Source organism: Pongo abelii, chromosome 1 (assembly GCF_028885655.2).
Source record: "Pongo abelii isolate AG06213 chromosome 1, NHGRI_mPonAbe1-v2.0_pri, whole genome shotgun sequence".
NCBI classification, from domain to species: Eukaryota; Metazoa; Chordata; class Mammalia; order Primates; family Hominidae; genus Pongo; species Pongo abelii.
Window position 1 is genome coordinate 227,669,862 of NC_071985.2, and position 22,118 is coordinate 227,691,979.

General features: G+C 47.3%; 1 protein-coding gene and 1 non-coding gene across 3 annotated transcripts in view; one reads left to right on the top strand and one right to left on the bottom strand.

Moving 5' to 3' along the window:
• Positions 1-768: 768 nt before the first annotated feature.
• NOL9 (nucleolar protein 9) overlaps positions 769-22,118 on the top strand; it is a 32,954-nt gene continuing 11,604 nt past the window's right edge. Inside the window, exons 1-7 of one of the 2 annotated variants that reach the window (XM_002811562.6) lie at positions 769-1,203; positions 4,638-4,857; positions 5,551-5,678; positions 10,382-10,517; positions 10,640-10,736; positions 12,879-12,976; positions 21,651-21,812. In XM_002811562.6, coding sequence (XP_002811608.1) covers positions 808-1,203; positions 4,638-4,857; positions 5,551-5,678; positions 10,382-10,517; positions 10,640-10,736; positions 12,879-12,976; positions 21,651-21,812 — 1,237 coding nt within the window. In that variant the 5' untranslated portion in view covers positions 769-807. Of the gene's footprint in view, positions 1,204-4,637; positions 4,858-5,550; positions 5,679-10,381; positions 10,518-10,639; positions 10,737-12,878; positions 12,977-21,650; positions 21,813-22,118 lie in introns of those variants that run through there. The other variant, XM_054542068.2, reaches the window with a different exon arrangement.
• LOC112131164 (U6 spliceosomal RNA) lies at positions 13,834-13,944 on the bottom strand. The gene has a single exon (XR_002913306.1). It is a non-coding gene; the product is annotated as a U6 spliceosomal RNA (small nuclear RNA).

The following is a 22,118-nucleotide window of genomic DNA, read 5'->3' on the forward strand; positions in this document are numbered from 1 at the left end:
TAGAAGGCAGCTGCCGGATGCTTCCTAACTTCAGGCCCCCAAAAGGGGTGGGACTGGAGCCCAGTGGCTGAAGTAGAACTGTTTGCCTTGACATTCCGGGCCTGCGGTCCCACTCAGGAACTGGGCAGGACAAAGGCACAGATGCAAACCAGGTGGCACCCAGTGACCCTTCCTCTGGACGGTTGTGGGTTCTGTCCACGCTCTGTGACTTCACCTGGCTTAGAAAAGGAGCTGTGGCATTTTGGGGCGAGGTGGGAGGCTGGAACACAACTTCTCTGGGTGTTGCGAGGTTTTAAAACTTTTTACCTGGGCCTCAGTTTACTAAATGAGACACAGCTTTGAGTCGACACCCCCCTGTCCCAGTCTCCAGTTTTCTGACATTAAGATTCTGAGCAAATTGTCACATACTTTCCCCTTGTTACCCAGGGTTGCTCACTTAGAGACAAATGCATGCAAACCGAAGGTATGCAAATAGACATGTTTTGTTTAAACTGCCAATCCTAAAGCTTTTTCTGCAGGAGAAAAAAAAAATCCCGGTGTTTTTCCGGAGAGGTGGCCCATGGCTGGTCGCGAGGTTTCTGGCTTTCTCTCTCCGGCCGGCTGGGGTGGGGAATTTGCATAATGTAAATGGAGTCCTCAGTGGAGCCCCTCGACCAGTCCGGCTGGACCTTCCTAGTGTGCTTCCGGAGGTTGCCGGCAGAGGGCGCCGGCGGCTCCGAGGCCGCTCCTTTCCGCAGCTGGTCGGGCAGCGGGGCGGACCGACGGGATATCGCGAGATTCTCGCGCGGTAGGCCCCGAGGATCCAGCATGGCGGACTCGGGGCTAGTGCTAAAGCGGGGTTCCTGCCGTTCCACTTGGCTGCGGGCCCGCAAGGCCCGGCCCCAGCTCATCCTCAGCCGCCGGCCCCGCCGCCGGCTCGGGACCCTGCGCTGGTGCGGTCGGCGGCGCCTACGGCGGCGGTTACTGCAAGCCCAGGCGGCCGGCGTGGACTGGAGGGAGGGAGCCCGCCAGGTGTCGCGCGCGGCGGCGGCCCGGAGACCCAACACCGCGACCCCCAGCCCGATCCCTAGCCCGACCCCGGCCTCCGAACCCGAATCCGAACTCGAACTCGAATCCGCCTCGAGTTGCCGCCGGCCTCTCCTCATCCCACCGGTGCGGCCAGTGGGCCCCGGCCGCGCGTTGCTGCTGCTGCCGGTCGAGCAGGTAGGTGGGGGGCGCCGGTAGTAGTCCCCGAGGGCAGGGAGGGCTGGAGAGGCAGCCCCGGGAGAGCTGCAGGGTAGGAGAGGACCGTGGTCCCCCGGGCCTGTTCTCTGGCTGCCAGTCGGATTCAAGGCCATCCTCTTGATGGTGGCAACTAGGCTCCCCTGAGCAACAGGGTAACAGGTACCCTGCTAAGGGGTCCCTAGGCCTTACGAGCTAAAGGGACTTTATTTTGTTTTGTTTTCTTTCTTTTTCTTTTCTTTTTTTTTTTTTTTTTTTGAGACCGTCTCACTCTGTCCCCCAGGCTGGAGTGCAGTGGCACAGTCTCGGCTCACTGCAACCTCCGCATCACGGGTTGAAGCGATTCCCCTGCCTCATCCTCCCGAGTAGTTGGGACTACAGGCGCGTGCCACCTCGCCTGGCTATATTTTTTGTATTTTTAGTAGGAATGGGGTTTCGCCATGTTAGCCAGGTTAGTCTCGATCTCCTGACCTTGTGATCCACCCGCCTCGGCCTCCCAAAGTGCTGGGATTACAGGTGTGAACCACTGCATCTGGAACCCTGAAAGGGATTTTAATAGCTTAAAAAAAAAAAAAAAAAAAGATTGCAATTACTGAGAGCTCAGAAATTCCACGATTTAAGGGTTCCAAGTGTTTTAGGCTTTGAACCCATTTAAACATCCGGCTCTCCTACGGAGTAGTTATCCCTCTCTAAGTGTTTACAGACGAAGAGACTGAGGTTGGGTAACTTACACAGTAGAGGGAGAGCTAGGAGTCGAACTCAGGCGGCCTGATTCTTAACATGGACGCCATTCCTGGAGATTCCCTGTCTAATGCAGGAGGGAAGACAAAACCCAGGAAGTTCTGGAAGAGACTTGGCAAGCTGTGGGTCTTTAAAAGGACAGAGTGGTAGAGTCTGTCTGAACCAGGAGCACAGAGCCGAGTTCACGGTCACCATGCTCTCTCTGTAGCTGCCATGGGGTATGATCTTAGGTTAAAAATATAAAGTATGGGCCAGGAGCGGTGGCTCACGCCTGTAATCCCGGCACTTTGGGAAGCCGAAGCTGGCAGATCACCTGAGGTCAGGAGTTTGAGACCAGCCTGACCAACATGGTGAAACCTCATCTCTACTAAAAATACAAAAATTAGCTGGACATGGTGGCACACGCCTGTAGTCCCAGCTACTCAGGAGGCTGAGGCAAGAAAATTGCTTGAACCCGGGAGCTGGAGGTTGCAGTGAGCCAAGATCACGCCATTGCACTCCAGCCTGGGCGACAGAGTGAGACTCCGTCTCGAAAGAAAGGAAGGAGGGAGGGAGGGGAAAAGAAAGAAAGGAAAAGGAAAAGAGAGAGCTGGGCACAGTGGCTCACGCCTGTAATCCCAGCACTTTTGGAGGCCTAGGTGGGCGGATTACCGGAAGTCAGGAGTTTGAGACCAGCCTGGCCAAAATGGTGAAACCCCGTCTCTACTAAAAAATAGAAAAATTAGCCGGGCATGGTGGTATGAGCCTGTAATCCCAGCCACTCGGGAGACTGAGGCATGAGAATCACTTGAACCTGGGAGACGGAGTTTGCAGTGAGCCAGGATTGCGCCACTGCGCTCCATCCAGCCTGGGCAACAGAACAAGACTCTGTCTCAAAAAAAAAAAATAAAGTATGTTATGGTCACCCAATACAATGTGATCTGTTACTTAGAAATCAGCTGCCTTTTTAAATTATTTTATTTTATTTCATTTTTCTTCAACTTTTAAGTTCCGGGGTACATATGCAGGATGTGCAGGTTTATTACGTAGTTAAATGGGTGCCTTGGTGGTTTGCTGCACAGATCAACACATCACCTACGTATGAAGCCCAGCATCCATTCTTCCTAATGCCCTTTCCCAGACCCCCACAGGCTCCAGTGTATGTTGTTACCCACCATGTATCCATGTGTTCTCATGGTTCAAATCCCACTGGTAAGTGAGAACATGCCATATTTTGATTTTCTTTTTTTTTTTTTTTTTTTTTTTTGAGATGGAGTCTCTCGCTCTGTTGCCCAGGCTGGAGTGCAGTGGCGCAATCTGGGCTCACTGCAAGCTCCGCCTCCCTGGTTCACGCCATTCTCCTGCCTCAGCCTCCCGAGTAGCTGGGACTACAGGTGCCTGCCACCACACCTGGCTAATTTTTTTGTATTTTTTTTTTAGTAGAGACGGAGTTTCACCGTGTTAGCCTGGATGGTCTTGATCTCCTGACCTTGTGATCCACCTGCCTCGGTCTCCCAAAGTTCTGGGATTACAAGCGTGAGCCACCACACCCGGCCGATATTTCATTTTCTGTAGCTGAATTAGTTTGCTGAAGATAACGGCTTCCAGCTCCATCCATGTCCCTGCAAAGGACATGATCTCATCCCTTTTTATGGCTGCAGCCTTTTAAATTTTTTAATTTTATTTAATTTTTATTTATTTATTTATTTATTTTTGGGACAGTATCACTGTCGCTCAGGCTGCAGTGTACTGGCATGATCTCAGCTCACTACAGCCTTTGCCTCTGGGTTCAAGCGATTCTCATGCCTCAGCCTCTGGAGTGGCTGGGATTAGAGGCACATGCCCAGTTAATTTTTGTAATTTTAGTAGAGAGGTGGTGGTGGGGGTGGGGGTGGGGTGCAGGAGGGTTTGCCATGTTGTCCAGGCTGGTCTCAAACTCCTGGCCTCACTCAAGTGATCCCCCACCTCCTCCCAGAGTTCCGGGATTACTGGCGTGAGCCACCGTGCCTGTCCCAATGTTTATTTTTGATGGAGTGGAGCGGTGTAATTATGGTTCACTGCAGCCTCTACCTCCGAGACTCAAGCAGTCTACCCACCTCAGCCTCCCAAGTAGCTAGGACCACAGAGGCATGCCACTGCACCCTGCTAATTTTTAAATGTTTTATAAGGAGGAGTCTCACTCTGTTGCCCAGGCTGATCTTGAACTTCTGGGCTCAAGTGATCCTCCTGCCTCAGCTTCCCAAAGTGTTGGGATCACAAGTGTGAGCCACTGTGCCTGGCCTTACCTGCCTTTTGATGTGTGAATAGCAAGTTAAGATTTTAGAATTTGGCCAGGTGCGGTGACCCACACCTGTAATCCCAGCACTTTGGGAGGCCGAGGTGGGCGGATCACCTGAGGTCGGGAGTTCGAGACCAGCCTGACCAACATGGAGAAACCCTGTCTCTACTAAAAATACAAAATTAGCCGGGCGTGGTGGCACATGCCTGTAATCCCAGCTACTCTGGAGGCTGAGACAGGAGAATCGCTTGAACCTGGGAGGCGGACGTTGTGGTGAGCCGAGATTGCACCATTGCACTCCAGCCTGGGCAACAAGAGCGAAACTCCATCTCAAAAAAAAAAAAAAGATTTTAAAATGTTTCAGTCATTAGTGACACGATCTATAATGTTTGTTCTTTCTGTTTTCTCTCCCTGCTAGGGTTTTACTTTTAGTGGGATCTGTCGTGTGACTTGCCTCTATGGCCAGGTGCAGGTATTTGGTTTTACCATCAGCCAAGGCCAGCCTGCCCAAGACATCTTCTCCGTGTATACCCACTCTTCCTTGAGTATCCATGCACTTCATTACTCACTGCCTGAGAAAAGCAAGAAGGAACTGAAAAGGGAAGCCCGGAATTTGCTGAAATCTCATCTTAACCTTGGTAATGAAAAGAAATGGGTAATTTACTGAGGGCCTACTATAATAAGGCTAATTAATAATTTTTAGGGCCAGGCGCGGTGGCTCATGCCTGTAATCCCAGCACTTTGAGAGGCCGAGGCCGGCGGATCACGAGGTCAGGAGATTGAGACCATCCTGGCTAACACGGTGAAACCCTGTCTCTACTAAAAATGCAAAAAATTAGCCGGGCGTGGTGGCGGGCGCCTGTAGTCCCAGCTACTCGGGAGGCTGAGACAGGAGAATGGCGTGAACCCGGGAGGTGGAGCTTGCAGTGAGCCGAGATCACGCCACTGCACTCCAGCCTGGGCAACAGAGCAAGACTCCGTCTCAAAAAAAATTATTTTAGATGCTTACTATGGTCTAGACAGTGTGCTAAGGACGTTGCTGTATCTATATAAACCCTTACAAGGGTCCTGAGAGTGAAAGTACTATTGTTATCACCATTTTACTGACAAGAAAAACTGTTCACGGCCACAAAATTATTCTGTGGCAAACCTTGATTGACTTCTCCTCCCAGGTGTGTTCTTAGTATGCAGTATGGCCCACTGCAAAAGGCTCTCAACCATAATTCCTACTCTCCTAAAGTTTATAGTTTAGCCAAGGAGATGGCAGTCCTAAAGGGCGTGGAATGTAATGAAGTTACTGCTTCTAAGGTGGTTTATTTTTCTCTTTACAGATGACAGGCGTTGGTCGATGCAGAATTTTTCTCCTCAGTGTTCCATTGTGTTGCTAGAACATCTGAAAACTGCCACTGTAAACTTCATAACCAGCTATCCGGGTTCATCCTACATTTTTGTGCAAGAGGTAGAACCCGTTTTCATTCAGTTTTGCTAATTACTTGCACCAAAACAGTGATATCAAATGACTATGTAGGATGTTGTCTTGGAAGAACAGTTGGTCTGTCTAGTGCTCTCAGTCCTACAGAATGTAATACGTGTATACAGAAACTATTATAGAAAGGTATATCATGAAAAATGTTCATCCTCCCCTCCTTAGTTTCATACCTGAGCCACCATTTTATATCATAGTTGGTTAAGTGCTTTTTGGGTTTTTATTAACACCATGCTCCAGCCCTGCTTTTTTGGTTGGTTGGTTGGTTGGTTGGTTTTTTCGAGACAGAGTCTCACTCTGTCACTCAGGCTGGGACAGAGTCTCACTCTGTCACTCAGGCTGGAGTGCAGTGGTGCGACCTCAACCTCACTGCAACCCCGCCTCCCGGGGTCAAGCAGTTCTCCTGCCTCAGCCTCCAGAGTAGCTGGGATTACAGGCCCCTGCCACCATGCCCGGCTAATTTTTGTTTTTTTGTTTTTTGTTTTGAGATGGAGTGTCTCTCTGTTGCCAGGCTGGAGTGCAGTGGTGCAATCTCGGCTCACTGCACGCTCTGCCTCCTGGGTTCAAGTGATTCTTCTGCCTCAGCCTCCCAAGTAGCTAGGACCACAGGTGCATGCCACCATGCCCAGCTAATTTTTTTGTTTTTAGTACAGATGGGGTTTCACCATGTTGGCCAGGTTGGTCTTGAACTCCTGACCTCAGGTGATCCGCCCACCTCTGCCTCCCAAAGTGCTGGGATTACGGGTGTGAGCCACCATGCCTGGGCTTTTTTGGGGTTTTTAATGGTTGTCTTTATATTTCAGTTTATTAATTTGAGATAATATAAATTGTCTCTAAATTATGAATGAGTAGTTTAAATGTACTTATATTTTATCTCTTTCCTTACCTCTAATTTTTAACGAGACTTAATTTTTATTACTCAAAAAGGCTTCATTTTTTATTTAGCTTTCTGTCTGTGTGCTTGTGCCTTCAACACTTTTACAATGATGTTCTCCTCCTCGAGAAGGAAAGCACGCTTGATCCTGTCCTGAACACGTTTAGCACGCATGGAACCACCATAGGCTCTGCTGACATGTTTTTTGTTTTGGACAATCTCTTAAGAACTTTAGGTCTTGGCGGGGCGTGGTGGCTCACGCCTGTAATCCCAGCACTTTGGGAAGCTGAGGTGGGCAGATTACTTCAGGTCAGGAGTTCAAGACCAGACCGGCCAACATGGTCAAATGCCATCTCTACTAAAAATACAAAAAATTAGGCGGGCGTGGGGCACGTACTTGTAATCCCAGTTACTCCAGAGGTGAGGTGGGAGAATCGCTGGAACCTGGGAGGCAGAGGTTGCAGTGAGCTGAGATTGCGCCACTGCACACTCCAGCCTGGGAGACAGTGAGAATCCGTTTCCAAAAAAAAAATAAAAAGAACTTTAGGTTTCATGGCACGGACCCCTCAAAGCCTGCCTGGGCCACGCCAATGCAAATTTTGGTGTTTTCCCAACCTTCTTGGTACAGAGACAAACAATTTTATTACCAGGGGTTCAGGACAGCATAGTTTTGTTGGAGGCTGTATTGTAGAAAGCCTATGACGATGTATTGTAGGAAGCCTATGACGGTGTATTGTAGGAAGCCTATGACGGTGTATTGTAGGAAGCCCATGACGGTGTATTGTAGGAAGCCCATGACGGTGTATTGTAGGAAGCCCATGACGGTGTATTGTAGGAAGCCTATGACGGTGTATTGTAGGAAGCCTATGACGGTGTATTGTAGGAAGCCTATGACGGTGTATTGTAGGAAGCCTATGACGGTGTATTGTAGGAAGCCTATGACGGTGTATTGTAGGAAGCCTATGACGGTGTATTGTAGGAAGCCTATGACGGTGTATTGTAGGAAGCCTATGACGGTGTATTGTAGGAAGCCTATGATGATGTAGGAAAGCCTGTGACGATGTGTCAAATGCTGGACCATTCTCACTTTGTGTAGACAACGTCCCTAGAAGAGAGCTTTTATTTTTATTTTTGAGATAAAGTCTCTGTTGCACAGGCTGTAGTGCAGAGGCAAGATCTCAGCTCACTGCAGCTTCAACCTTTCTGGGCTCAGGTGACCCTCCCACCGGAGACTCTCAGTAGCTGGGATTACAGGTACACGCCATGACTCCCGGCTAATTTTTGTAGTTTTTGTAGAGATAGGATTTTGCCATGTTGCCCAGGCTGGTCACGAACTCTTGGACTCAAGCAATCCACCTGCCTCCAAAAGTGCTGAGATTACAGGTGTGAGCCACCGTGTCTGGCCTCACCTCTAAATTTTTGCTGACTGTATTATTCATTTCCTTAAGTTCTTTTTTTTTTTTTTTCCGTTTCCTTAAGTTCTATTACTATAATTGTCTCCCATGGGCCAGTAGGTGGAGTCTAATCTCCAGGATTGGCAGACAGACTGGATATGTGAGGGGTGAGGAAGAATCAAGGAATCACACCAGGTTTTTGGCTTACCGACTGAGGTGCATGTAGTTGCCATTAACTGGGATGGGGTCACTGCAGGAGGAGTGGGTTTCCATTTGTTAACCTTGAGATGCCTGGTAGACATCAGCTGGACATGTCAAGTGGGCAGTTGAATATGTGAGCCTGGAGTTCAGGGAAGAGTTTGGAGTGTAAATGTGGGAGCCTTCAGCAGAGAGGATACCCAGGCCACCAGATGCAATCATAATGCTGATGGAGTTGAATAGACAGAAACAAGATGGTTCCAGCTCTGAGCCCTGGGGCACTCCAAGAAGAGGTCCAGGCGAAGATGAGGGAGCAGCAGATAGTCATCGGTTTTGGTGGAAAACCCAGTGTGTGATGTCCTGTAGGTCAGGAGGTCTTTAAACAAGAGTTAACTGAACAGCAGTGGTGAAAGCTGCTGGTGGTCAGGTGAGACCTGAGAAAGCGCTGGCTGTAGAGGCCGGGAAGTAGCCTGATTGGAATGGGGTCAAGAGCCTGGGTAGAGAGGGACTCACGGGCTTAGCAGTAAAGTATTTTGCTTTGGTAGAAGTTGGCTGTAAAGGGAAGAAAAGAAATGAAGCACTAGTTGCAGGGGTAAGTATGATCAGGAGAGTTTTGTAATTTTGTTAAGATGGATGAAAAAAACATGCTGGAACATGGCAGATGGGAATGATCCAGAGGAGCGGGGAGGTAACCATGCAGCAGAGAGAGGAGAGGCTGCTGGAACTATGTAAGTTGGCTACCAGGGACGGGTCCGGTTCCGGCATCATGTGGCCTTAGGAGCACAGCCAGGTCATTCATAGTGGCTGGAGGAAGTCCCTAGGAGAGGGCCAGAGGAAGTAGAAGTTGTCCTCTGATTATTTCCTGCTGCAGTGGGAAGTGGAACCAAGGTCGTCACTGTGTGGGAAGCAGATAGATACGAGGTGGGTGGGGGGAATTTGAAGTGAAAGGAGAGAGGAAATGAGAGCAGGACAGCAAACGGACTGTTGTGATTGCCTTTTAGTCTTCTGCAGAGTCCAGTAGCTGGACCAGGACTGCAGAGGAGATGGAATTGCCTGTTCTCAAGCCTTGGTTACTGAAAGTGAATGTTCCAGATGCTATGGGGCAGCCACATTTTTTCATTTATTTTCAGCTTTATCTTTTTTTTTCTGGGACTTCACCACCACTGTTCATATTTCTTACGCTCCTTCTTGGATACTTCCCTCCCTATCCCACCCTCTGGATGCGTCAGTAGATTCTGGAGTTGTTTTTTCACATAAGGGAGATAGTAAACTTGGTTATCTAATTTTATTAGATGTTCTTGTTTTGCCCTCAGTGATTGATAATTGCACACAGTGTAGAATGGTTGGTTCAACAGACTTTTTTCTCAAATTGTTGAAGGCCTTTTTCTGTTGTTTTCTAGGATCCAGCATTGCCGATAGGAAGCCTCACACTAGGCTGCTTCTCTTTTTTTTTTTTTTTGAGACACAGACACAGTCTCGCTCTGTCGCCCAGGCTGCAGTGCAGTGCCACAATCTTGACTCACTGCAACCTCCAGCTCCTGAGTTCAAGCGATTCTTGTGCTTCAGCCTCCCAAGTAGCTGGGATTACAGGCGTGCACCACTGTGCCCAGCCTGCTTCACATTTCTTTATGGTATCTTTATTCTCAGTGTTGATGAATTGCAAGAGGATGTGCTCATGGGCGGGGCCCTTCCTTCATCCTCTTTGGTGAGCTGGTTCCAACTGAGCCTTACCTGCCTCAGCAGGGGCCTGCTCTTCTTTCCTTGGGTTGCTTTCCCAGTCCTTCTGGACTTCACAGACCTGTCTTCTCCCTCCTTTCAACTCTGTTTGCATATGTTCTGTCCATGTGTTTTTGCTTTATGTTTTCAGAGGTTGCCTTGACTTGATTCTACATCACTCACCTGGTCTAGAGCCAGGGCCTCCTGCTGAATGTTTCCTGTGCAGTCATGTCTTACCAGGCATTTTCTTTTTCTCTGGAGTCTCCTGCGGAGGCAATGGCAGCTCAGGAGAAAGCAGAAACTGAAAATAGACGTGGATAACTTCAGGAATAGAGTTGGTAACACTTGTTGATGGATTGGATTTTGGGGCAGGAGACAAAGGGAGGAAACAATTTATCTTCTCTAGCTCACAACTGTGTGAGGCTTGATTAATTTAGCACTGAAGAAAAAAAATGTGCATTTTTTCACCTTAAAGTTTAAATTGTTGATTTCAGAGTCCAACTCCCCAGATTAAACCTGAATATTTAGCCTTGAGGTCTGTTGGCATCAGAAGAGAGAAAAAAAGGAAAGGCCTTCAGTTAACTGAGAGTACCCTTTCAGCCCTGGAAGAGTTAGTCAATGTTTCCTGTGGTGAGTAATACACATTGATCACCCTGAATGTCTGTCCACCAAACCCCCAGAGGATTATTAGTCATAATTCGAGTCCAAGGAAGACGGCTAATTCTAGCGATCAATGTTTGTTTCCCCTTCAGAAGAAGTAGATGGCTGCCCTGTCATTCTAGTTTGTGGATCCCAGGATGTTGGAAAGTCAACATTTAATAGATACCTGATTAACCAGTTGTTAAATAGGTAAGAGTGCTTTTCTTATGGCTTTGACACATTGCTAGGTTTTTGTCATGAAGTGGGATTTTTGATTTGGAGGGAGTGCTTCTTGGCTTCTAGCTAGAGATTACATACAGGTCTAAAGCTGCCCAGCTGAAGCATCTGGTCCTCACTGCCGTCTGCTTTGCAGTATGTGACAATGCTCTAGCGTGGGCTGACTTTGCCTTACCTACAGGCAGACTTCCAAGAGGAGACACTTGGTCTCGGAGTCTGTATTTATAAGTTCTGGGGTGTGTGTGTGTGTGTGGGTGTGTGTGGGTGTGGGTGTGGGTGTGTGTGTGTGTGTGTTTTTTCAGACAGGGTCTCCCTCAGGCTGGAGTGCAGTGGCCTCAACCTCCTGAGCAGCTGAGACTACAGCCATGGGCCACCATGCCTGGCTAATTTTTTTATTTTATTTTTTATTTTTGTAGAGATGAGGTCTTGCTATGTTGCCCAGTCTGCTCTCAAACTCCTGGGAATTTTCTTTTAATTTTTTTTTTTGAGACCGTGTCTGACTGTGTTGCCCAGCAAAAAGTGTAGTGGCACAAACACGGTTTGCTGCAGCCTTGATGTCCTGGGTTCAAGCAGTCCTCCCACTTCAGCCTCCCAAGTAGCAGGGACCACAGTAGTGCATCACCACACCTGGCTAGTTGTTTGTTTTTGAGACAGAGTTTCGCTCACCCAGGCTGGAGTGCAATGGCGTGTTCTCTGCTCACTGGAACCTCCGCCTCCCAGGTTCAAGTAATTCTCCTACCTCAGCCTCCCGAGTAGCTGGGATTACAGGTGTGCACTGCCACACCCGGCTAATTTTTGTATTTTTAGTAGAGACAAGGTTCCACCATGTTGGTTAGGCTGGTCTCGAAATCCTGACCTCAGGTTATCTGCCCGCCTTAGCCTCCCAAAGTGCTAGGATTACAGGCGTGAGCCACCATGCCCGGCCTCTGGCTAGTTTTTTTGTTTGTTTGTTTTGCTTTTGTAGACAGAGGATCTTGCCATGTTGCCCTGGCTGGTCTTGAACTCCTGGGCTCAAGGAGTTCTCCTACCTTGGCCTCCCAAAGTGCTGGGATTGCAGATATAAGCCACCATGCCAGATCTGAAATTTTACCTTGAAAACAGCAACAGAGGTGGGTTATGGTGGCTTGCATCTGCAGTCGCAGCACTTTGGGAGGCCAAAGTGGGAGGCTGGCTTGAGCCAAGGAGTTCGAGTCTACAGTGAGCTATGTCACACCACTGCACTCCAGCCTGGGCAACAGAGTGACACTGTGTCTCAAAATAAATAAATAAATAAATAAATAAAGCCTGGGCGCAGTGGCTCATGCCTGTAATCCCAAGCCTTTGGGAGGCTGAGGCAGGCAGATTACGAGGTCAGGAGATCGAGACCATCCTGGCTAATACTGTGAAACCCCGTCTCTACTAAAAATAGAAAAAATTAGCCAGGCATGGTGGCACATGCCTGTAATCCCAGCTACTTGGGAGGCTGAGGCAGGAGAATTGCTCAAGCCCAGGAGATGGAGGTTATAGTGAGCCGAGATCGCACCACTGCACTCCAACCTGGGCAACAGAGTGAGACTCCGTTTAAAAAAAAAAAAAAATTCAGCCGGGCGCAGTGACTCATGCCTATAATCCCAGCACTTTGGGGGACCGAGGTGGGCGGATCACGAGGTCAGGAGATCAAGACCATCCTGGCTAACATGGTGAAACTCCATCCCTACTAAAAATACAGAAATTAGCCGGGCGTGGTGGCGGGTGCCTGTAGTCCCAGCTACTTGGGAGGCTGAGGCAGGAGAATGGCGTGAACCCGGGAGGCGGAGCTTGCAATGAGCCGAGATTGCACACTGCACCCCAGCCTGGGTGACAGAGTGAGACTCCATTGCAAAAAAATATATACATATATATATCTGAAAGCGTAAGTTGTCTCCATGTTACAAATGGACATTGTGACCACACCTGCACTGCATTTCTCTGGACTCGTTTTTAAACAGCGATTGTCATCTTGAGGCTTCACTTCTAAAGTGCTGTGTGGTGGATTATGCCTGTGTGTCACATGAAATCTTTACTGTCTGATTATCCTTTCTACCGAGTAAAGCTAGTTAGGATTTTCTTTCTTTTTTCTTTTTTAAAAATTTGCAGTCTTCCCTGCGTTGACTATTTGGAATGTGATCTGGGACAGACAGAATTTACCCCTCCTGGTTGCATTTCTTTGCTTAATATTACAGAACCAGTTCTGGGTATGTATTACATATTTCTCGAATGTCTTGGTTTTATGAAATTCATATGCGATGATGCTTACAAAAACTCAGAAATAGAAGAGTATAAAATATTAAAAGTGAACATGCGCCTACCAAACTCATGGTCTTTCCATAACTTGTTCCTCTAACCTCCAAAAAACAAACTATGGTGCTTTCTCATTTTAGGAAATGGAACTGCTACTCATTTTGTTTTATGAAATTAGTTGGGTGTGGTGGCAAAAATTATTTTGTTCTATGTAAATTAGAAACACATGTTTCCCTAATTTCAACATCTTATGTACAACTATCTAGACCAAGAAATTAATACTGAATCAATACTGTTAATCAGGCCGCCTGTGGTGGTTCACACTTGTAATCCCAGCACTTTGGGGGGCTGAGGCTGGTGGATCACCTGAGGTAGGGAGTTTGAGACAAGCCTGGCCAACATGGGGAAACCCCGTCTCTACTACAAATACAAAAATTAGCTGGACATGGTGTGCACGCCTGTAGTCCCAGCTACTCGGGAGGCTGAAGCAGGAGAATTGCTTGACCAGGAGACGGAAGTTGCAATGAGCTGAGGTCAAGCCACTGACTCCAGCCTGGGCGACAGAGCAAGTCTCCGTCTCAAAACCCAAAAAAACAAAAATTAGCTGGGTTTGGTGGCACGTGCCTATAGTCCCAGCTACTTGGGAGGCCGAGGCAGGAGTATTGTATGAACCCAGGGGTGGAGGTTGCAGTGAGCCAAGATCATGCTACTGCACTCCAACCTGGGCAACAGAGCGAGATTCTATCTCAAAAAAAAAAAAAAAAAGCTGTTAACCAGTCTACAGATGTTATTGAAAATTCACCAGTTATCCACAATTCTACATCACTTTAAAAAAATAATATGTTATCCTTGTGCAGAGCCCATTGCCAGTCTTCTCTGTATCATTCCAGTTTTTTAGTGTATGTGCTGCTGGAGTAAGTACCACCTTGCTTGCTTTTTTTTTTTTTTTTTTTTTTTTTTTTAAGATGGAGTCTTGCTCTGTCACCTAGGCAGGCTGGAGTGCAGTGGCGTGATCCGTGCTCACTGTAACCTCCGCCTCCTGAGTTCGAGCTGTTCTGCGTCAGCCTCCTGAGTAGCTGTGACTGCAGGCACGTGCCACCATGCCCAGCTAATTTTTGTATTTTTAGTAGAGACAGGGTTTCATCATGTTGGCCAGGCTGGTCTCGAACTCCTACCTCAGGTCATCCACTCACCTCTGACTCCCAAGTGCTGGGATTGTAGGCATGAGCCACTGTGCCTGGCCACAACTTGTTTTGTTGTGTTTGCAACATGGTGAGACTCTGTCTCTACAAAAAATTTAAAAATTAGTCGGGTGTGGTTTTTTGTCATCCCAAAATGAAAACTATACTCATTAAAGAATAACTCTCGGCTGGGCTTGGTGGCTCATGCCTGTAATCCCAGCACTTTGGGAGGCCAAGGCGGATGGATCACGAGGTCAGTAGATCGAGACCATCCTGGCTAACATGGTGAAACCCTGTCTCTACTAAAAATACAAAAAATTAGCCGGGCGTAGTGGCGGGCGCCTGTAGTCCCAGCTGCTCAGGAGGCTGAGGCAGGAGAATGGCATGAACTCAGGAGGCGGAGCTTGCAGTGAGCTGAGATCTCACCACTGCACTCCAGCCTGGGCGACAGAGCGAGATTCTGTCTCAAAAAAAATAAAAAATAACTCTCCTTGGGAGGCTGAGGCAGGAGAATCGCTTGAACCCGGGAGGCAGAGGTTGCGGTGAGCCAAGATCGCACCACTGCACTCCAGCCTGCGCAACAACAGCAAAACTCTGTCTCAAAAAAAAGAATAACTCCCTTAACTCTCTCTTGTCCTCCTCTTGTCCTCTTTCCTAGCCCCTAGAGACTTCACCTCTGTTCTACTTTTTGTCCCTATGAATTTGGCTATTCTTATGTAAGTGGAGTCATACAATACTTATCCTTTGTCTGGCTTATTTCACTCAGCATAGTATTGTCAAAATCCATCCATGTTGTAGCATGTATCAAAATTTAATTCCTGGCCAGATGCCATGGCTCACACCTGTAATCCCAGCACTTTGGGATGCCAAGGCGGGCAGATTGCTTGAGCCTGGGAGTTTGAGACCAAGGTAGCATGGTGAAACCCAGTCCCTATAAAAAAATACAAAAATTAGCTGGGCTTGGTGGTCCATGCCTATAGTCCCAGATATTTGGGAGTCTGAGGCAGGAGGATCACTTGAACCTGGAAGGTAGAGGCTGCAGTGAGCTGAAATTGCACCATTACACTCCAGCCTGGGTGACAGAGAGAGATTCTGCCTCAAAAAATAATAATAATAATTCTTTTTGATGGCTGAATGTTATTCAATTGTATGTGTATATCACATTTAGTTTATCCATTCAGCTGTTGATGGACACTCGGGTTCTTTCCACATGTTGGCTTTCGTGAATAATCCTGCTATGAACATGGGTATTCAAATATCTCCTCCATATCCTGCTTTCAGTTCTTTCAGGTATATACCGAGGAGTGGAATTGCTGGGTCTTATGGTAGTTCTGTGTTTCATGTTTTGAGAACTGCCAAACTGTTTTTCACAGTAGCTGCATTTTACATTCCCAACAGCAATGTACAAGAGTTCTGATTTCTCCGTATCCTCACCAATGCTTATTTTGATTATAGCTGTCTGAGTTTATGTGAAGTAATGTCTCATGTTGGTTTTTATTTACATTCCCTTAAATGACTAATGATGTTGAGCATGTGCTTATTGGCCATTTGTATATCTTCTTTGGAAAAATGTCTATTCCAGTCCTTGAATATTGCTTGTGTGTTTTTTTTTGTTCATTTGTTTCTGAGACAGAGTCTCGCTCTTTCGCCCAGGCTAAGGTGCAGTGGCGTGATCTTGGCTCACTACAGCCTCCACCTCCCGGGTTCAAGCAGTTCTCCTGCCTCAGCCTCCCAAGTAGCTGGAACTACACCACGCCTGGCTAATTTTTGTATTTTTAGTAGAGATAGGGTTTCACCACATTGGCCAGGCTGCTCTCGAACTCCTGGCCTCAGGCGATCACCCGCCTCAGCATCCCAAAGTGCTGGGATTACAGGCATGAGCCACCGCACCCAGCCGGCTTGTTTTTTTGTTTTTTGTTTGTTTTCCTTTTTGAGACGGAGTGCCGAGGCTGGAGTGAAGTAGTGTGATCTCGGTTCACTGCAACCTCCGCCTCCCGGGTTCAAGCGATTCTCCTGCCTCAGCCTCCCGAGTAGCTGGGATTATAGATGCCCGCCACCATGCCCGGCTAATTTTTGTATTTTTAGTAGAGACAGGGTTTCACCATGTTGGCCAGGCTGGTCTCGAACTCGTGACCTCAGGTGATCCACCTGCCTCGGCCTTCTAAAGTGCCTGGATTACAGGCGTGAGCCACGGCATCCGGCGGCCCCAGCCTGCTTGTTTTTGATTTGGATTGTTACTTTTTGTTGAGTTTAGTAGTTCTTCATATTAATAGTAGTTCTTTATGTTAATCCTTTATGAGATATGCAATCTGCAAATGTTTTCTGTAGATTGTTGTCTTTTTGCTTTCTTTTTTTTTTTGAGATGGAGTCTTGCTCTATCGCCCAGGCTGGAGTGCAGTGGCGCGATCTCGGCTCACTGCAAGCTCCGCCTCCTGGGTTCACGCCATTCTCCTGCCTCAGCCTCTGGAGTAGCTGGGACTACAGGCGCCCGCCACCACGCCCGGCTAATTTTTTTGTATTTTTAGTAGAGACGGGGTTTCACCACGTTAGCCAGGATGGTCTCGATCTCTTGACCTCGTGATCCGCCCACCTCGGCCTCCCAAAGTGCTGGGATTACAGGCGTGAGCCACCGCGCCTGGCCGTCTTTTTGCTTTCTTGACAGTATCCTTTGATGCACAGTACTTAATTTTAATGAAGGTCAGTGTATCTATTTTTTCACTTGTTGTCTATGCTTTTGGTGTCATATCCTTGAAATCATTACTAAATCTAATGTCATCAAGATTTTCTCTAATGTTTTCTTGTAAGAGCTTTATAGTTTTTAACTTTTTAAATTTTTTTATTTTTAAATTTTTCGGCCTGAATTTGTTCAGTTTTTACTCTTTTTTTTTTTTTTTTTTTTTTTTTTGAGATGGAGTCTTGCTTTGTCGCCCAGGCTGGAGTGCAGACGGGGTTTCACCGAATTAGCCAGGATGGTCTCGATCTCCTGACCTCGTGATCCACCTGCCTCGGCCTCCCAAAGTGCTGGGATTACAGGTGTGAGCCACCACACCCAGCCCAGTTTTTACTCTTAAGTTTAGGTTTTTGATCCATTTTGTATTAATATTTTCATATGGTTTAAGGAATTGGTCCAGCTTCTTTCTTTTGAATATAGATATTGAGATTTTCCACCACCATTTGTTGAAAAGACTATCTTGAAGATTGTTTGATCTTATATGTATGGGCTTATTTCCTGGTTCCATTTCTGTTTCATCGGGTTGACCCAGTATCATATTGTTTTAATCACTATAGCTTTTCACTAAGTTTTGAAGTCAGTACAAGTGCCTTACCCATTTTTCAGTTGGGTTATTTGTTTTCTTGCAGTTGAGTTTCTTGTGTTCCTTACATATTTTGGATATTAACTCCTTATCAGATGGATGATTTACAGACGTTTTCTCCCATTCTGAGGGTTGTCTCTTTGGAATTTTTTCCTTTGTTATGCAGAAGCTTTTTAGTTTGATGCCATCTCATTTGTCTGTTGTTAACCTTTGTTTTCGGGGTCATATCCAAAAAATTGTTACCTAGACCAGTGTCATGAAGCTTTTCCTCTAGTAGGTTTACAGTTTCAGGTCTTAATACTTAAGTCTTTATTCCATTTTGAGTTGATTTTTGTATATGGTGTTTGATAAAGATATCTAGTATCCTTCTTCTCCCCGTGGATAACCAGATTTCCCGGCCTTATTTATTGAAGACTGTCCTTCCCCCTTGTTTTGTTATTAGCACCTTTGTTAGAAGTCAATTGGCTGTAAATGCAGTGTTTATTTCCGGGCTTTCTATGCTGTTCCATTGGGTGATATGTCTTTTTTTATGCCATTACCGTGCTTGGTTTCTGAGAGAGACAGGGTCTCACTCTGTCACCTAGGCTGGAGTGCATTAATTAGCACAGTCATAGCTCACTGCAGCCTTGGATTCCTGGAATCAGGTGATCTGCCTCAGTTTCCCAAAGCACTGAGATGGCAGAGCCACCATGCCTGATCCTGCCATGCTGTTTTACTTAAAAAAAAATTAATTAATTTAAAAATATTTATGTATTTATTGAGACCGGGTCTTGCTTGTCACACAGGCTGGAGTACAGTGGCGTAATCACAGCTCACTGCATCCTCTACCTCCTGAGCTCAGGCTAGCTTTGCAGGTAGCTGGGAAAACAGGTATGCACCACCAAGCCTAACTACATTTTTTTTAGACTTTGTAGAGACAGGGTCTCCCTATGTTGCCCAAGCTGGTCTCAAACTCCTGAGCTCAAGTGATCCTTCCACCTAAGCCTCCCATAGTCCTGAGATTACAAGTGTGAGCCACTGCACCTGGCCTTATTTTTTCCTTTGAGACGGGATCTCAGTCTGTCACTCAGGCTGGAGTACAGTGGTGTGATCATAGCTTACTGCAACCTCAAGCTTCTGGGCTGAAGGGATCCTCCTACCTCACTTGAGTAGGTAGGATAACAGCTATTATTAGCCACCACACCTGGCTAATTTTTATTTTTTTATTTTATTTTATTTTATTTGAGACGGAGTCTCGCTCTGTCGCCCAGGCTGGAGTGCAGTGGCGTGATCTCGGCTCATTGCAAGCTCCGCCTCCTGGGTTCACGCCATTCTCCTGCCTCAGCCTCCCGAGTAGCTGGGACCACAGGTGCCCGCCACCATGCCCGGCTAATTTTTTGCATTTTTAGTAGAGACAGGGTTTCACCACATTAGCCAGGATGGTCTCGATCTCCTGACCTGGTGATCCACCCGCCTCGGCCTCCTAAAGTGCTGGGATTACAGGCGTGAGCTACTGCATCCGGCCTACACCTGGCTAATTTTTGAACAATTATTTGTAGAGGCAGTGTCTCACTTTGTAGCCCGGTCTGGACCATGCTCTTTTAATTATAACTGCTTTTGAAGTCAGAGAATGTGATACCTCCAACTTTTTTTTTTTTGAGATGGAGTTTCGCTCTTGCTGCCCAGGCTGGAGTGCAATAGCACGATTTCGGCTCACTGCAACCTGTGCCTCCTGGATTCAAGCGATTCTCCTGCCTCAGCCTCCCAAGTAGCTGGGATTACAGGCACCCGCCACCATGCCTGGCTAATTTTTTGTATTTTTAGTAGAGGCGGGGTTTCACCACGTTGGCCAGGCTGGTCTCGAACTCCTGACTTCAGGTGATCCACCTGTCTTGGCCTCCCAAAGTGCTAGAATTATAGGTGTAAGCCACCATGCCCAGCTGACCCTGTCTTAAAAAAAAAAAACGAAAACAAGAAAACTTGGCTCTCATTATTCTGAATACATTAATTTATGTGTACAATATCCCTATGTATAAGCAGCCGCTCTGCCCTGCTGGCCACCTCCTAGGACCTGTCTGTCTACTGAGCTCCTCTTACGTCCTAGGTCCTGACTGCACCCTTGGCCTGGGCCCTCCAACTGTACTGACCCTGGCTACTCCATGGCTCCATCCTTTTTTGAGCACTGTCTTAACTTTCAGGCAAAACAGGAAGTTCTGGGGTCATCTTTCACTTTCTCTTCCATAGCCTTGGAATGAGCTATTTTTCCAGAGAGCCCTGGCTCCTTTTCATGGAGAGAGATTGAAACCAGAGTTTCAGTACTTGCACGCTTGTTGCCTCTGGTGTGTCATTGTTTCTAGATCCCCTCAGTGCACAGAGCTAGCATATATTGCATATTTAAACCCAAACATACATATGTATATGTGTATGTATGCATATAGATCTATACTTCTGTAGATACCTTTTCTATCTATTTTCAGGCACGGTGCTTCATGCCTGTAATCCTAGCACTGTGGGAGGCCGAGGCAGGCGGATCACTTGAGGTCAGGAGTTTGAGACCAACTTACTTGGCCAACATAGCAAAACCTCATCTCTACTAAAAAATCCAAAAATTAGCCAGGTGTGGTGGCAAGTGCCTGTAATCCCAGCTACTTGGGAGGCTGAGGCAGGAGAATCACCTGAACTCAGGAGGTGGAGGTTGCAGTGAGCTGAGATTGCGCCACTGCACTCCAGCCTGGATGACAGAGTGAGACTCCGTCTCAAAAAAAATAAAAAGAAAAAAAGAGAGAGAGACAGAGAGAAAGAGAGCCATGAGTTTCTGACTCATCTGATTCTGGCTTAACACACCAGGTGTCACTCTCGTTAGCCTTCCTCACTTTCATATTTGTAAGTTGGTTCTCTGGTGGGAAGAAACCTGCCTATGATTATTTACAATATATTTGCATATTTGCTCAGTCTTCTTTCAGCTATACAGGCCACTCCCTCTGCTGCTGGCTGCCCCACATCCCTGCCCTTACTGGCCCCAACCTTGAAGGGAGCCTCGCTGGCTGAATTCCCAGCTCCCATCATAGTGGCCACTCTGACGGTTGAGTCTCTGTCACAGATGGCCTTGCTGTAGTCACACTGTGACCCAGGCCATCTCCCTTCTGACCCTGTCACACACAGTCCTGGTCACTGGCCTGCTGACTGTGTTGGCCCTGCCCTCATTGAACTGCTCAGCTCCCTGTCCCTGGCTAGAGGAGATATGTCATGATTAGGAGTGTGAACGCAGGAGCCGGGCCCTCTGGGTCCGGTAAAACAGCCAGCTTGCTGTTTACTGACTGGCTGACCTTGTTCAAGTTGATCTCTTTCCCAATTTCCTCATGTGTAAAAATGAGGATACTACTACCTGCCACAGGATTGTGAAAATTGGAGGCTCTTGGCTGTGCATGGTGGCTCACGCCTGTAATCCCAGCACTTTGGGAGGCTGAGGCGGGTAGATCACCTGAGGTTGGGAGTTCAAGACCAGCCTGACCAACATGGAGAGACCCCGTCTCTACTAAAAATACAGAATTAGTCGGGTGTGGTGGCACATGCCTGTAATCCCAGCTACTTGAGAGGCTGAGGCAGGAGAATCGCTTGAACCCGATAGGCGGAGGTTGCAGTGAGCCAAGATCGCGCCATTGCAGTCCAGCCTGGGCAACAAGAGTGAAACTCTGTCTAAAAAAAAAAAGAAAGAAAATTAGAGGCTCTATGTGAAGGGCCTAGAACAGAGTCATTGCTGTATTCCTATAAGACACACATGACTATTCATTGCCCTTTCATTGGGATAGAAGCCCTGTGAGGGTGGGGATGTTTGTCTGTTTTGTTTACAGATATGTCCCAATCACTGGAACAAGCCCAGCAGTTAGCAGATTTGTGTGTTCACTGAATGAATGGCCATGTTAGGACGTAATTGGCATTAGCCGTTTATGTGAAAGTGAGCATGTCTTTGTGTTAAGTTGAAAGCTTAGATTTCCAAAAAATGGAATTAGAGTATTCCTGTAGGTAGGATGGTCTCAGATTTCCTAAGGTTCTTTGTCAGTGATAACGGCTGAAACAAAACCCTCACCACCTTTTAAGTAGCCAGGACTGATCACTCACCTTACTCATCTGATTACTTATCTTTATCTTTTTAGGACCACCTTTCACTCACCTGAGGACTCCACAGAAGATGGTATATTATGGGAAACCTTCTTGTAAAAACAACTATGAGAGTTATATTGACATAGTGAAATACGTGTTCAGCGCTTACAAGAGAGAGTCCCCTCTCATCGTCAACACTATGGGATGGGTTTCAGGTAAGCCTGCATGTGCACATCTGCAAGGGGAGGACAGGCAGTGTGAGTACTGTTAGTTTCAGACATCCACGTTAAAGCCCAGTGTTTTGTTTTTTGTTTTTAATTGAGGCAGGGTCTCACTCTGTTGCCCAGGCTGGAGTGCAATGGCGTGATCTCGGCTCACTGCATCCGCTGCCTCCCAGGCTCAAACAATCCTCCCACCTCAGCTTCCAGAGTAGCTGGGACCACAGGCACACAGAGTGTGCCACTCTGCCCGGCTAATTTTTGTAGTTTTAGTAAAGATGGGGTTTTGCCATGCTGGCCATG